The sequence below is a fragment of the Odontesthes bonariensis genome, chromosome 24 (assembly GCF_027942865.1).
Source record: "Odontesthes bonariensis isolate fOdoBon6 chromosome 24, fOdoBon6.hap1, whole genome shotgun sequence".
In the NCBI taxonomy this organism is placed as follows: Eukaryota; Metazoa; Chordata; class Actinopteri; order Atheriniformes; family Atherinopsidae; genus Odontesthes; species Odontesthes bonariensis.
In genome coordinates, this window is record NC_134529.1 from 8094787 (window position 1) to 8110493 (window position 15707).

Here is a 15707-nt window from a genome sequence, read left to right on the forward strand (position 1 = left end):
AAGCATGACCCATTTAGGAGCAATCTGCCTTATCCTGATAAAGACCTGTTGATAAAGATAGGATTCTGCCAAAAAGTGCTTCTTTGACTTGAAGGGAGCTGCTGACAAAACACAGCAGCGGTTTGATGAAAATGACTGTTTGTAAAGATGGTAAAAACTTTTTCCTTTCTCTTCTTGTTACAACCAACACAACTATCCCGGTTTGACATTCCTTCCACCCCTGCACCACATTTTGACTCATCAAACATTTATCCAGATGAAGATTTTATGTAGTCATTGTGAGAAGGTCCATTTGAGGCAAGACATGATGTTTTTCCAACACTAACAACAGAGCCTTTAATACTTAAAGCTTACCAAACACTGACTGAAGTGAAAGTAGCTGGCAAACATCAAGTTTAAAAAGAAACAAGCTCATACGCTTGTAACTCAACAACTACCCTCTCTAAAACTCCAATAGGTGTTTTTTTCATCCGATAAAACTAAATGCCATGACACAGTGATGCAAACTCATTTATATGATTGTGCTCTTCTGTTTTCTTTGTTGTCAATTTAATTTATTTACCGGAAAATAAAGAAAATTACACGTGACTGTTCATCAAGCAATTTTATATATTTTCATTTTTACATTATATGATATCCCTACTTTATTAATTCAACAGGTATGGGAAAAAGTTAGCTCTAATATCTATGAATAATTAGAATTAATTGCACTATAGTTACGATGTTGATGAAATTGACATCATCACAACTAACTACTATTTTGAGGTACCACTTACATGTAACATTCATTAATCCATGCGCACATGTTTATTCTTGAGTTGAAGAGGGTCTTAATGTCTTAATTTCAACAGATTATTCTTAAAGTCTGCATAATAGATTGAATAAACTTCTTTCTTTTATGACTTTATAAGTGAATTATTTCAGTACTCATCCCACTGCCGACTGCTGTTGCAGACTATCATAGGGCAAAGGACTTCTGTGTTCATGCACTATCACTGATGCTGCTGCTGTAAAAATTTAAATATAGAAGCCTTGCTGTGACCAGGGAACAACACCGACTTTAGATATGACTGCACATAATCCGTGCATGGTACATCTAATATCAATGCAAGTCTATCCTGCTTGTTTCACTTGTTGCTGACATCCTCAATCTCTGGTCATTTGTTTTACACTATTTCTTGTACAGGACCCTGATTCCTCAAGTCTGTTTTGACTCACAAAACTACATAATCATGCTCACATCCAAAAAATAACCACCCAAGAGACAAAATGCCCCAAAAAAACTGTAAAACTGCAAAAAAAAAAGATTGTGCTCTTGATCTACTGTAGCTTATTAAAGACAAATATTTTGGGAAGCAATAAGAGGTACTTAAAAGACTATCTTTAAATAGTGGAAGATCAATTCTTCAAAAATGCACAAAAATTCAGAAGAAAATACACCCAAATTGTGTTATCAAATAGTCAAGATACAATATTTGAATGTACCACTGTTACATAAAAGCCTAGAATAGTATTAGTCAAGTAGGTTAGTAGTGTCTCTTTCTAAGATATTACGGCATATGGCTACAAATAAAACTCTTCAATGTGCCGATGGTGTGTTTGTGTGAGGGGGTATTTACATTCCTACTGCACTCACAGTGGCGTGATAGCCCTGTGCAGGCAGACGAATAAGGATCCTGAGCTCTCATCCTTCCACCATCAGTGCACGGTGGTGTGCAGCTACTGGAACCAGCTGCGCTGCATTTCCCTAAAAGGAGACACTGGAGCCAATCAGAGCTGAGAACTGTCACACAGGCTCCCCACGCAGGCTGTCCCGCAGATTTGTCGTCTACAATATTGCATCTCAGCTGTCTGGTATGTTTTACCCCCCAATCTTCCCACATGCCATAACACTAGCAAACTGTCACCGGCAGGTCCCCCTTTGACGCCTCTTTAGCCACGTTACTCAGACAAGATCTCAGATTACCATATGCAAAGACCCACTTCCTAATATCCCTATTGAGCTTAGTCATATGAACACTGTTAGGACTGTTAGGGGAAGCTCTGCAAAGTATGAATGGGAGAAAGATGTTATGTATGAATCTGAACCTGTTATTGATGATATTGCAGGGTTTTCTACGTGTCCTGATAGCTCTCAAAAATAATTTTACACCTAAAACTCAAACTGATATCGTAACATTTTGTATTAATCATATATTGTATTGTTAAATGCTAATATATTGATTTGACCATTGTATTATATATACATCAATAAGATATCTTATACCTCAGACTAATGCCTGTCATAGCTTGAAGCAAATCCCTATTTGGCTCTATTAATTCTTATCATGACTTCTATTTGTCAAGGCAATACCTCTCCAGTTTGGAGGAATCCCTGACATGGGATCCACTTTACTTTGCCATTTTGCTGAGCAACACTTAATTTGGACTTGTGTGAAGTCCTGAGCCCGCCCACCAGACCCCAGCCTCAGCGTGCTGAGGCATATTTAAGGACCCCCTCGTACCCTTGCCCCTTTGTCCCAGTGGAAACTCCAGTCTTGCAGTCACAACTTGGTGAGTCCCTTTACGGTTTTGTTGCTGTGCCTCAGTTGATGCTTTTTGGAGCATAGGTGTCAGAGAGGATGAGAAGATGCTGCCACTATAGGAAATATTTACAACTCCAACATGGATATGGAGTAAATTTTACATTTTGGAGAGGTTTCTGTGTATTGTGTGAGATGATGATTTGTTGGTGGCCAAAGGATGAGAGGAGGGCTAGGTGGGAGGAATGTCAAAAGAAGGAAAGAAGTGTTGCAACAGGTCATGTATTATTTGGGCTTTAAGATGCATGATGCTTGGCGTGGAGGAGGTCTGAGCTTAAAAGGTTCAATCAGTGCTGATTTACTTTTACATCAAACTGATATTCTTGTCTTACAAGGGATATTATTCCCAGCACAGATGAAACCGCTCTTATGGAGCATTTTGCCATTGACAGTGTTTCTTTTTGGACAGAAAACGCTCTTTAATATTATTGTTGGTTTTTTTGCTTCATAAAGATTGAACATGAGCGCCTAATTACTATTCTGAAAGGCAATCTTCGCATCAGTAGTGGAAAATTTAAATGAGGGCTCGGACACCAAACGTTTTGCCATCATTGATCTAAGATCTGTTTGAATTATTTTACTGCTTTGTTAAGTCTTGTTGATTTAAATGAAAACATTACATAAACTATTGAAGTAGCCATTAAACTGCCCACCCCTGATGTTTTTGGTTTTTTTAATGGGGAAGCCTCTGTGAAGGGAAATGCTGGTGCTTGGGATGTAGGCTAAGTACAGAAATCCTGGAAGGCTCAGAGCACATGGTCTGGATCCAAACACAGAAGTCTACTATGTGGTGACAGCTGAGTGGAGACGCAGGCCTCCTCTACCACTTGTCAAAACACACTCTTGCTCAGCTGTTAACGGGCTGCGGCTTAACGATGAGATGCTGAGAAAGGGTTGTGGGGGCATGAGGGGGTCCTGAGGCTCAAAATAGACTAGACTTGTGAGTGTGTATACAGGGGTCAGGCTATGTCCCGTTTTGGCTTTTCAGGCAGCTGTATGACTCAGTGAGGAGATTAGATCACTCCATGGTGTCCTCATACCAAACATAGTGCTACATTTTTTTGTTAGCGTTACATGGTTTTATTCTTTAACGTTTCTAAATACAATTTAAATTTGATATTCATTTCGTTTATAAATCCACATAGAATTAAACATTTTTATTAATACAAGAAACTAATACTTTGCCTTTTTTTTTCCATATTTTCCCCATATTTATAGAAATCCAGCCCAGAACAGACCAAACATGTGTGACGACGACGAGACCACCGCCTTGGTGTGTGACAACGGTTCTGGCCTGGTCAAGGCAGGGTTTGCTGGTGATGATGCTCCCCGTGCTGTATTCCCCTCCATTGTTGGACGCCCCCGTCACCAGGTTAGACTACTAAAAGGGCCCAGAGTTTCTGAAAGATTAAAATGATGTAGTCATATGCAGTGTTGTCTTTTTTTCTTGAGTTTCTGAGATGTGTTTCCTTCTCTCCCAGGGTGTGATGGTGGGTATGGGTCAGAAGGACAGCTATGTGGGAGACGAGGCCCAGAGCAAGAGGGGTATCTTGACTCTGAAGTACCCCATTGAACATGGCATCATCACCAACTGGGACGACATGGAGAAGGTGAGAATTTAAGTTTAAAGACAGCAATACAGAAGTTTTCCTTTTATGCATGAACACAAGGTAGCCATGCATAGGACGTACATTTTTTTCAACAAATGTTGAGAAGAGCCTCATGTTGTGAAGTGCTACATCCACTACAATCCACCACCTCTTTCCTGCTTGCATAGATCTGGCACCACACCTTCTACAACGAGCTCCGTGTGGCCCCAGAGGAGCACCCCACCCTGCTGACTGAAGCCCCACTCAATCCTAAAGCCAACAGAGAGAAGATGACCCAGATCATGTTTGAGACCTTTAATGTCCCTGCCATGTATGTGGCTATTCAGGCTGTGCTGTCCCTGTATGCCTCTGGTCGTACCACTGGTGAGTCTCTACCGCATTTAACTACTGTTGAGCAACTTCTCACATCATACGTCAGTTATACTTTACACTTCACAGTGTACATGTTGTCAGACAAACTTCTGCTTTCTCTGGACAGGTATTGTTCTGGACTCTGGTGATGGTGTGACCCACAACGTGCCCATCTATGAGGGCTATGCTCTGCCCCATGCCATCATGCGTCTGGATCTGGCTGGTCGCGACTTGACTGACTACCTGATGAAAATTCTGACTGAGCGTGGCTACTCATTTGTTACCACAGGTAAGAAGTTGTTATTCCCATCAGTCTATGAATATTAAATAAGGGAAGAAAAGAAAATAAGGGGTAGAGAAACTTTGAACCGACTGCCAGTTACTGTAGCTTAAAGGAGCTAAAAGTAAACAAATGCAAACATTTTCCAGCACCGATCATGGATTCAACAACTCATTTGTCTAGTTTAAATGAGTATTAGACCATGAGTGTCTTGTGGGATATTTTTGATGTTACTGACATATTTCTTCCCTCCAGCTGAGCGTGAGATTGTGCGAGACATCAAGGAGAAGCTTTGCTATGTGGCATTGGACTTTGAGAATGAGATGGCTACCGCTGCTTCCTCCTCTTCCCTGGAGAAGAGCTATGAGTTGCCCGATGGTCAGGTCATCACCATTGGCAACGAGCGTTTCCGCTGCCCCGAGACGCTGTTCCAGCCTTCCTTTATTGGTGAGTCATGAAGGTTGTCCCACCACAAATACAGAGAAAGGCATAATAAACATTACAATTTAGCATTACGAGTAAGCAAATGGTGATTAAGTTTCAGCAAAATGGTGATCATTAAAAGCTGGAATTATACATCTAAACTCCACTTTAACGTTTCTTATACAGCACATTTAGGCAGGTTTTAAATATAACTTGTAACTGGTTTAAAACACAGTATACCACTGTAAAGATGTTAGTGAATAATTTGCTGTTGTAATAATGTGAAATACCTCCTGATATGAGTCATGTCATACATAATGCACATTTCTGTTTAGAATAACTTAATAGTAAGCTATGCTACAAAGTTTTAAACTGAAAGTTTTCATCTTTAAGGTACATTTTACTGTTCGCTGTATAAGCACTTACCTTTACATACCTTGCTTTCTCAGGTATGGAGTCTGCTGGCATCCATGAGACTGCATACAATAGCATCATGAAGTGTGACATTGATATTCGTAAGGACTTGTACGCAAACAATGTGCTGTCTGGTGGTACTACCATGTACCCTGGTATTGCTGACCGTATGCAGAAGGAGATCACTGCCCTGGCCCCAAGCACCATGAAAATCAAGGTGAGTGGGACGAAATCAGGTTAACACTTCTTGTGACAAAGAACAACTGGTTAAATTCAAAATGTTTCAATAGGTTGAAGAATATTCTAATAGCACACTGCATCCCTCCTTCTCTCCTTATCTTTCATGTAGATCATTGCTCCCCCTGAAAGGAAATACTCTGTCTGGATCGGTGGTTCCATCCTGGCATCATTGTCCACCTTCCAGCAGATGTGGATCAGCAAGCAGGAGTACGATGAGGCTGGCCCTTCTATAGTCCACAGGAAGTGCTTCTAAATTTCCAACCTGCACCAAAACCCCCAACACCGACCACACCAGCTTTTCTTCCATATCTATATTTTTATTGTGCCTTTTGCTGTATATACATGTACTGTTGTAATAATAAATAGTTGATTTTTATCAATAATCTGGAGTCTGTCTCGACTTGCAAGTAGAGAGCATTTATTTGCACGAGTCACAAGGTGTATTCCTAAGCGGTGGAATGAGGGTAACTGGACTATTTGGATCTTGAGGATGTTTCACTCGAAGGCAGGCTAAAAAGTGATAACAGAAACATTTGTCTTTCTGTGTTTAAAAACTTTAAACTAAACCTTTACGGGATACAAAGTTATTTTTCAGAGTGTGATTTCACCTCAAACCATATGACACAAGAGGATACTTGATAACATATGTTGCTTAAAATTCAATAATAACCAAATAAAAAGCTTCAGGTCATTGTTTGAATTTAATCATTTTTGAAGGGTCAAACATAAGCAACATTGTACTGTTAGGTGTTCACAGAATTAATGCTGTTAACGTCAAGTTTGGAACAAATCATGTCAGGGTGACCACCTGGGTTTCATGTCAGCATTTTCAGTGTTTGATTAGAGTAACTAAACTACTTGAATGATGATTGGAAAAGATAATGGTTTGGGTTAAATAGGACCATTCCCAACATTAACCGCATATTAGAAAGCAAACTTTTCCCATCTCCAACAAGCTTCTGTACTATTCTTGGAGTTACCAGGGTAATGAGTCTCACAGAGAGGGGATTACACCAACAAAACACCCGGGGTGAAAAACAAATCGCAACGCAACAGGCAGGGTACACGGGGAATATACAATTTGAGGAGGCTTAAGCCTGATTCTTACTCGGCGCAACCTCGCTTTGACCCATTCTTAAAGCCTGATTCTTACTCGGCGCAACCTCGCTTTGACCCATTCTTAAAGCCTGATTCTTACTCGGCGCAACCTCGCTTTGACCCATTCTTACTAGCTGGACGCAAATGGCGCAAACGGTCACGTGACCCAAAATTCCGCCACGCCCCCCGTCGCAAGCTAAAAAATCCTCGCGCGTCGCAAGGTCGCGCACACAACTTTTTTTCTGACTTCGCGCGAGCTCAACCGGAAACAGCTGACCAAAAGGAAACATGAACACTGAAGAGACCGCGGTGACCGAGAGGGTGCGCCTCTACAAAAATCTGTACGACACGTCTATGAAGTTACACTGGGACAACGTTGTCCCAAAGGACAACGTTTGACAACGTTTGACAAAGTTCGTCTTGTTGCAAAGGACGAACATTCCACCTTCTCTTCTGTTTTTGCCGCAGCCGCTTAGCTCTGAGATACATATACAGTTCTACACCCAGAGTAAATTCATTCCGCATCTGCATCAGATGTGCCAGCCTCTGCTGACGTGACACCACAGGTGGCATTGTGTATGCTTTCTTCGTATGCTTTTCTTCGTCCGGTTCTTCAGCTTGTTTCCTCAACAGTGACGCCCGCTGGTCTGGAGAGAACTGCAAATGTGACGCATACTCGGCGCAAACTGCGCTTATGAGCTGAAGGAACTGTGAAGGGGCTGGCGCTTTCGATGACGTCATTAATGGTTCTCGAGCCAGAACAGTTGCGCGGTTGCGCCGGCGCAACCTCGCTTTGACCCATTCTTACTAGCTGGTCGCAAATGGCGCAAACGGTCACGTGACCCAAAATTCCGCCACGCCCCCCGTCGCAAGCTAAAAAATCCTCGCGCGTCGCAAGGTCGCGCACACAACTTTTTTTCTGACTTCGCGCGAGCTCAACCGGAAACATTGTAAGATGGAGGATCATTTCTAGCCTGGCGACGCCATCCTACGTACTTCCGCCCAAAGATTTTGGCTCCGCACATAGTCTGGCCAAATCCCCCTACCTCGGTTCGCTCAGTGTTTTGCCAATCAGCAAACAGTTGCGAGTGGTGACGCAGAACTCACGCGCGGAGTCCATTGTAGTCCATATAATTGTAGTTCAACCGCAGCGGAAATAAACATGGCGACGGAAGAACACTAGAAGCTATCCATGAAGTTGTCTCAACTCTGGGGAGCATTACACAATTAAAACAAGAGCAAGAGGAATGCCTCGTCAATTTTGTTAGTGGCAAAGATGTCGTAGCTCTCCTTCCAACTGGCTTTGGGAAAAGTTTGATTTATCAAATGGTACCGGTATAATGAAAGCGGATGTGGGAAGCGTGATTCGCGAGCTAGAGCCTTGCGAGAGTAAGCATGAACCTCGGTGCATAACCTACGTCCTTTCTAAACATTACTGATTGGTTAAGGGAACTCCAATGAATTTAAGTTGCTGAGTAAGGTCCCACCCTCCATGGAAACGGATTCCTCTTGGGTTTTTCCAGACTGTTTGACGGAGTCAACAGTTGGCTTTCGCCCAGGCTAGATCATTTCTACCATTTTTTTTAAAGTTTCCTGAATGCACCACCTTTCCTTCACCATCTCTGTCACAGGTGATGCTAATGAGCATAATAAAGCCCAACCCCTGTATTCCTCAGTGATTTCAATCATTGAGTTACAAAGTGACGCTTTAAAAGACCTAGATTTTGACTTCTGTCAATTAAATCATGAAGATTACAGACAGCAATGTGATTCGGTTTCACCTTCAGGTCCTGTATGGGATATCTGCAAAGAACTCTGAGAAGAAAAAGGAGAGATTGTTCATCAGTGGTGCTAAGGTCTTTGGTGTTCCTTTGGAAAATCTGCCCAGGCAATACATTCCCGAGTTTGGACTTGTACCCTGGTGAGTGGAAACAGCAAGACTAGAAAGCTGATATTGGAAACTGTTACGGATAAGCTGTATTTTTATTTATTTATTTATTTATTTATTTATTTTTAAATATGGTGTGTGTCTCAGCTTTTTGGTGGATGCTTGCTCTTTGCTGTTGGAGCGTGCAGGAACTGTTGGCCTGTTCAGAAAACCAGGTTCACTTCCTCGCATTAGGACCCTCAGGGTAAGATTCTTTTATTTTCCTTCATGTAATCCTTATTGAAGCAATAGTGCCATCTAGTGGTTGTACAAAATACTTATCTTTTGTCTTCTTAATGTTTACCATTGTACACCAAAAACACTGTATCAGTTGAGAGAATGGATCTGAAAAACTAATGATTATTTTAGAGACTGATGTGTATTTTTGTGTTTGTTGTAGGCCAAGCTAAATCGGGGAGAGGGTTGTCTTTCCACAGCACTGCCCTATGATGTTGCTACACTCATCAAACAGTTTTGCAGGGAGCTTCCAGAGCCACTTTTCCCCACTGAGCTCCATGCACCTTTGCTCAAAGCCCAGGGATTGTCCAATCTGCGGGACAGGATGGCCGCCCTTCAACTGCTGTCCTGTCTGCTGCCAGCTAGAAACTCCTCTTGTCTGCATTATCTGTTTGACTTCCTCTTCAAAATTTCTCAGAGGTAAGAAGGAATACAACAAAAATTTGAGGACGTAAAACTCTTAATGGGCAGAGATTAAGGAGCAGAGGGTTCAGAGTTTGATTTGGTCTGCAATGCTCTTTTTGGTCCAGATGGGAGAAAACCAGACATGAATGTCAAGCTTTCACATGAGGCATCTGCACTGTGCTGACAGTGGAACTGCTTGTATAGATAATTATTTTTAATATTTATCTTTGACGAGAAGCTTGGCTGTCACTGTTGGCGCACGGACATGAATCTATGTTTTGTTTCCTCTCTGGCTGAGTAATGTTTTGTCTTTCTTTTAGTGTCCACCTATTCAGAAGTTAATAGTTTTCACATACCAAGGAAAACATTTTTGGTATGCGTAAAATAACAAACCATATCTCCCTGGCATAGCTTAACATGTACACTTTCTATAATTATTTACTCTGATCCATGTAAAAAGTTTAGGACTGCTCAGAATAGTCCTGGGGCCTCTTTGTATCTGCAAATTGATATTTTGCACATATTCACAAGACATTAAAAGCATTTGAAAGATTTAATTTCTCCTTATTCTCTGCACTGTCAGATGCTCTGATAACCTAATGACCAGCTCCAACCTTGCTACAGTCTTCACTCCGTGTCTTTTACCCCCTCCAAACAAGATGGAAATGTCAGAAGACCGACTTGAACTCCGAGTTCTTGTTCTGCGGATCTTCATTGAAAATCCCCATCTGTTTGGTAAAGGACAAATCTTACAGTGTTTACACAGTATTTTAAAGAAATGTATTTGTGCAGGTGTAACACTTGCTATGTTCTGCTCACCAAACATGCTAGGTGTGATTCCTAAAGCTGTAATGGACAGCATGGAATTTCTAATGTATTTCCATTTTCGGCAAGATGGAAACTTTAAGAAAGGAAACCGAAAAAGACACAGTTTCAAAGGTAAAAGATGACGGAAGTTTAACAGTGCAAAAGGCATTTAAGCAATACGTAGTTGGCCTAAAAGTTCTGAAATGCAAACAGTGATACGATCTGTGAAGACGGTGCCCTGGATTCAGGGCAAGCCAAAGGCCAGGCCTGTAGAGTCTGAGCAGAACAAGGAGTCCACATCAGGAGACAGACCAAAGCTAAGGAGATGCCTCGGCCAAGACACTTTCCCCAACGTCCAGCTTTTCAGAACTTTTATGCCTCATGCAGGTAAACGCAGTAAGAAAAAGTTCTTATTGTGTGCTGAAAGTATATGTATAGATCTACTTCTAGAGAATGTTTTCGGTTGTACAGTTCTGTTGGATTATTTAAAATGTATTTTTAAACCCTGCAGACAAGGAGTTCTGCAAGATGCCCCAGCACACAGCCGTGGAGAAACTACAGCTCACACACTGGAGAAGACGCTCTTTACCATAACGTATTCAATGTTGTTGGTTATTCCATGTTTGTGCAGCATTTTGGTTATGAGCCCTGTATAATAACTTGTCTTGGGGTGGAAATGTAAAGATTTATTTTAACTTCACATATTTTAATAAAACTGTTTTCAACTGATTTATTTAAGTGGATCTGACTTGTCCATAATTTTACTGACTATTGAAGACTTGGGATTAGCTTCTTTTCTGGGGCTGTGCCACTGTTCACATATGTTTTTATCAATCTATCCCAATTCATTTTTAGTACATTGAAGTTTGTGGTCGGTTCTGTAGTTGAACAATAAAATATAAGGAGGTTGATAATTATAGGGTTTAAAAATGTCAAGTTGCGCAGTTGACTTAGATTTGCCGTGTTGTACACAGAACTGCTGTGTAATTGGCGCTACGTTAACAGCCAATCGGAAGAGGATTTTTTTTTTTTTTTGGTATCCTAGCAACTGCATCTGAACCGTGAAGCAAGTCTTATCCTTGTATAACAGCCCATGACGACCGGAAATCAAATTTCTTCTAAATAAAACTTAGCGTTAAGCAAATTGTTAAACAAAGAAGCGGAAAAACGGCAAAATACGTGTATTTTATTTCTAATCATCAAATAATTTGACTAAACAGTTGCCTTGAAGTTGTTTGTGTTAGTTCCTTAGGGTGTTTGTGAAGTAGCATTTTAGTTTGAAACCGGAAGTAATGTTTTCTTTGTATATAGCTTGACGGTGGTCTCGCACAGCAGGCAGGTTCCTCCGTTAGCGACAAGGTAAGAAAATTTACACGGAAATTCATCTTTAATTTCTTTTGGTGTGTTTTAGCAATGAAATCACACACAGTCAAATAGTTTAAATTCAATATAGCTCGTATTCTAATTTAAGGCGTATTTGTAGTATGTGGGCTATTTATAGGCTGTTTTCACCATCTTTAATGGCTGTTTACAGAGTGGCGCATCATGAAAAGCTCTATTTACTTTCACAGGCAATAACCTGCCTTTTGTGGTTTGTATTCACCACGGAAGTTTCTAATGAAACCGTTCTCTTCTAGTTCAAATTACCTTGTTTCATGTGACTAATATAAAAGCAGCTGTGTTTGTTTATGATTCCCCGTCTGCCTGTCTGTTCAGTAAGATGTGGATTTCTTCCTAGCAGATGGCAGAAATGGGATCGTCGGTGCGGTTATCGTTGCGCTGCTTTCTTCTGTGCCTGATGCTCGGCAGAGTTCAAGCCCGCAGCCCACGCACGGCGGACCAGGTGTCAGAGGACGACATCCAGCGTCTCCTGCACGGCGTCATGGAGCAGCTGGGCATCGCTCGGCCCCGCGTGGAGTATCCTGCACATCAGGCCACCAACATTGTCGGGCCTCAGAGCATACAGGGCAAGTCCATGTTGGGTGGATTCATAAAGCTTGATCACACAGTAAATTAGTTATAAGACAATTTAGGTCACATTTTTGTCTAGTTTATCCTGTCATCTGTATTGAATCTTCTCTAGTTTAACTGAAGAACTACACAAAAAAACTCATTAATATCTAGACAAAGTGTCAGGGGGTTAATTTAGCTTATTATTCCCAAAAGATCAAATAAATCCATACTTGTAATTCCTACTTTGGGTTTGAACTGTGTACATTTACTTGTTCTTCGTTAATAATTTAATTCAGCTTTTTAAACGTTTTTAGATAACATATTTGCGTGGTACCTTATGTCACATGCAGCTGATTTAATTTACTTTGTCTTATTAATTAAGATGCTGATTTAAAATGAATCAAGGTTCATGCTTTTATGCAAATATACACAAATTAACAACTAGTTTGAACTGGAAACAGTCACATGGTTTTTATAGATGCCTGCTTTTTTCCCCTCCACCAGGTGGTGCTCACGAGGGGCTGCAGCACCTCGGCCCTTATGGGAATATCCCTAACATTGTGGCCGAGCTGACAGGCGACAATGTTCCTAAAGACTTTAGTGATGACCACAGCTACCCAGACCCTCCTAACCCCTGTCCTCTGGGAAAGACGGGTAGAAACTCTTCCTCTAAGCAGATTATCTTTTCATGTCTGCAGAAGCAGCGGGGTGTAATTATTGCTAGGAATGCAGTCACAGTGCCAGTTTTTTTTTTCTTCAGAATTGTAATTTTAAGATAATGAATAAGTAACACAAATAGTACTTTAATCGGCGCTCAGTGAGCACTAAACATGACACTTCTGTCTGCTCGTACTCACAGCAGCTGACGGGTGCTTGGAAAATGCCCCCGACACAGCTGAGTTCAGCAGAGAGTTTCAAAAGCACCAGCACCTATTTGACCCAGAGCATGACTACCCAGCGCTGGCAAAGTGGGTGAGTACCAAGTTGTGCTGCTGACATTGTATATTCGCATCAAAAATTACTCTCCTGATAATTTTGTATTTTTTTCTGGTTCACAGAGCTTAAAAGTTCTTGTTTTCTCTTCACAACATCAGAAAAATCTGAAAAATTTAGTTTACTACTTAGTAAAATGAAGAAAAACAGCAAATCTGCACATTTAAAAAGCTTTCATTGTTTTTAAAGAATGCTGTCAATTACTACACAAATGCCCTCTGCAAGTTCTTTAACCTGAAAATTAAGAGAACTCACCTGGTGGAATACCTGAGCCGTCACATCAGCGCACACTTAAAACAAGTTCGAATTTGATCTGTGCAACTCTTAAGGGTTAATTTTAGAGTAAATTATTTTATTTTAACTATAAAGTCAAACTTGACTGAATAAGGATCTAGAAGTGCAAAATTTTCAAGCTAAGAACACTTACAATGTGCTATTGAACTGCTTTTATTTAAATACTTTTGGACAGAAGTAAGGCGTTTGCATGCTGAGATGGCGATGCGTCCTTCTCTCATCCTGTCTGACTGTGATGGTTGAAAACAATACATCAACAGCAGTCAAAGCTTTGGTTCCTAATAATTAACTAACACCAGTGACTAAAATCAAAACAAAACTTTAGTCACTTAAAAGATTAAATAAACCGTTCTGCAGTTAGCTTGCATCCATTGTTCAGCTTTTACCTTTGCAAACTTTCTGAGGAAGTTACTTACTTCTAAAAAATTTGTATGCCTTTAACATGGCTCTCAGTTCATTTGTTAACTGTATTTCAGGAACAAAGGGAGTAAAATTACAGATGCATGATACTTTTTTCCTTTTTTTGTCTGAAAATATTTTTTTCTGTGTCCTTTCAGAACAAGGAGCTTTTGTACCAAAAACTGAAGGGTGGACCAAAAAGAAGAAAAAGGGTATAATGCTTCTTGGTAGACTTTTTCTTTTTCAAATGTGTGATTCTGCCCGAGAAACCACTTAAACAACGCTGAATTTTACCCTTAAAGGGAGTGAAGTGGTCTTAAACATGCTGTTATATATCCAACTTTGAATTAAATTGTTTGACTTAGAGATATTAGTACTTCATAAACATGTTTCCAAATAATTTATGTCTGTTTCCACAGAGTGTCAACCCCTATTTATTGGGCCAGAGGCTGGACAATGTGGTTGCCAAGAAATCTGTTCCCCACTTTTCTGAGGAAGAGGAGGAGGAAGCACCAAACATCCCTACTGCCAGCAAATCCACAACCTAGTCTCCTGCAAGTCTAGCTGGAAAATGAAAGTATACTTTCAGATAAATGTTTTTTTACACTGCACATGATGAGACTGTGTTTTAGAGCAAGAGTTGAATTTGTTTATGCTTCGTTTCAAACATATTAACTGGTAGTTACAAGCTTTACACTGTATGTCCTCCTGTTGCATCTTTATTTTCAACATGCAAAGTTACAATCTGAGTGCTTGAATGTGGAAAAAAAAATTACTCTCAGAGGAGCACGTTATTGTTAAGTTGAAAAAAAATCGACTAAAAATTCAAAAGAAGGGATTTTTTTTTTTTTTTTTTTTTTTTTTTGAGTCTCGGAGCTTTGCCAGCATGTTAGATTTTTTTATTGAACTTCCTTCCAAAAATGCTTTTTTACAGCTAAGAAGGAGGCTTAAAGCTCCAAAAGTAGTCTGAAAAGTGATGTGATCCTGGAACATGTCCAAATGATGACTTACAAAGGTTTTTTCTTATTCATAAAGTACCAAATATAAAAAAGGGATCCAAACATCTGTTATCTGATTAGATCTATTGCTGTTAAAAGGAAAAAGTAATTCTGAGTTTGCAGGCCAAGACAGTATGGTCGCATTATCAAAGATTCAGCCCAGAATACCAGAATGTGTGGTATTAAATGCCTAACTGACAGTTTACAGTGAATCTGCTACAAATAAGTTGTATAAAGATGTATTGATCTGGGGTTTGTTCAATCAGAAAGTTATCTTATTTACATATGTAGAGATTAGTTTCATTCACACACATCATTTATTGTATGTGCCAACATAAATCACTTTTATCTCTTGAACCAAAATTAAAATTCTACTCGTGTTCTACAAATGATTATGAATTGTAGAAGTCTTGCTTTGTCATTAAAGGGACCATTGTGAACATCTTCAATGTAGCATGGTTGATGTTAAGAACACAGTCTGACTTTTCACTTCATTGTACTGCAAATGTGAGTCTCTACAGGCTGCAGTGACTCTTATCTTGTTTACCACATCTTGTAAAAATGGTTGTGTTCTGTTTTTGTTCTGTAAAGTCAAATAAACGACTTATCTGCATTGGCAAACTCTGGGGAAGGATTTTTTTTCTTTCCGCTCTCGGACAGATAAAGTGGGGATCAGGGTTTGGGGTGTGTTCTGCT

The 15707-nt window shown here is 40.3% G+C and overlaps 3 protein-coding genes across 5 annotated transcripts; all 3 read left to right on the plus strand.

Moving 5' to 3' along the window:
• The first annotated feature begins 2455 nt into the window (after positions 1–2455).
• On the plus strand, positions 2456–6283 carry actc1a (actin alpha cardiac muscle 1a). The gene is made up of 8 exons (XM_075459519.1): positions 2456–2553; positions 3801–3954; positions 4064–4192; positions 4360–4555; positions 4671–4832; positions 5079–5270; positions 5696–5877; positions 6010–6283. The coding sequence occupies exons 2-8, from the start codon at positions 3826–3828 to the stop codon at positions 6151–6153; spliced, it is 1134 nt and encodes a 377-aa protein (XP_075315634.1). The 5' UTR covers positions 2456–2553; positions 3801–3825; the 3' UTR covers positions 6154–6283.
• Positions 6284–7149: 866 nt separating this feature from the next.
• On the plus strand, positions 7150–11038 carry LOC142374700 (inactive Rho GTPase-activating protein 11B-like). 2 transcript variants are annotated; one of them, XR_012768780.1, is made up of 5 exons: positions 7150–8919; positions 9034–9130; positions 9326–9582; positions 10151–10761; positions 10886–11038. XR_012768780.1 is itself a non-coding variant. In XM_075458466.1 (4 exons), the coding sequence occupies exons 1-4, from the start codon at positions 8744–8746 to the stop codon at positions 10515–10517; spliced, it is 897 nt and encodes a 298-aa protein (XP_075314581.1). In that variant the 5' UTR covers positions 7150–8743; the 3' UTR covers positions 10518–11038. The 2 variants fall into 2 exon arrangements, 1 of the variants encoding a protein (XP_075314581.1); XM_075458466.1 differs by having other exon boundaries at positions 10151–11038.
• A 628-nt stretch (positions 11039–11666) lies between these two features.
• On the plus strand, positions 11667–15632 carry scg5 (secretogranin V). 2 transcript variants are annotated; one of them, XM_075458467.1, is made up of 6 exons: positions 11667–11733; positions 12116–12341; positions 12832–12981; positions 13187–13299; positions 14172–14225; positions 14433–15632. In XM_075458467.1, the coding sequence occupies exons 2-6, from the start codon at positions 12116–12118 to the stop codon at positions 14559–14561; spliced, it is 672 nt and encodes a 223-aa protein (XP_075314582.1). In that variant the 5' UTR covers positions 11667–11733; the 3' UTR covers positions 14562–15632. The 2 variants fall into 2 exon arrangements, with proteins under 2 accessions (XP_075314582.1, XP_075314583.1); XM_075458468.1 differs by having other exon boundaries at positions 11674–11733; positions 12113–12341.
• The last annotated feature ends 75 nt before the right edge of the window (positions 15633–15707 follow it).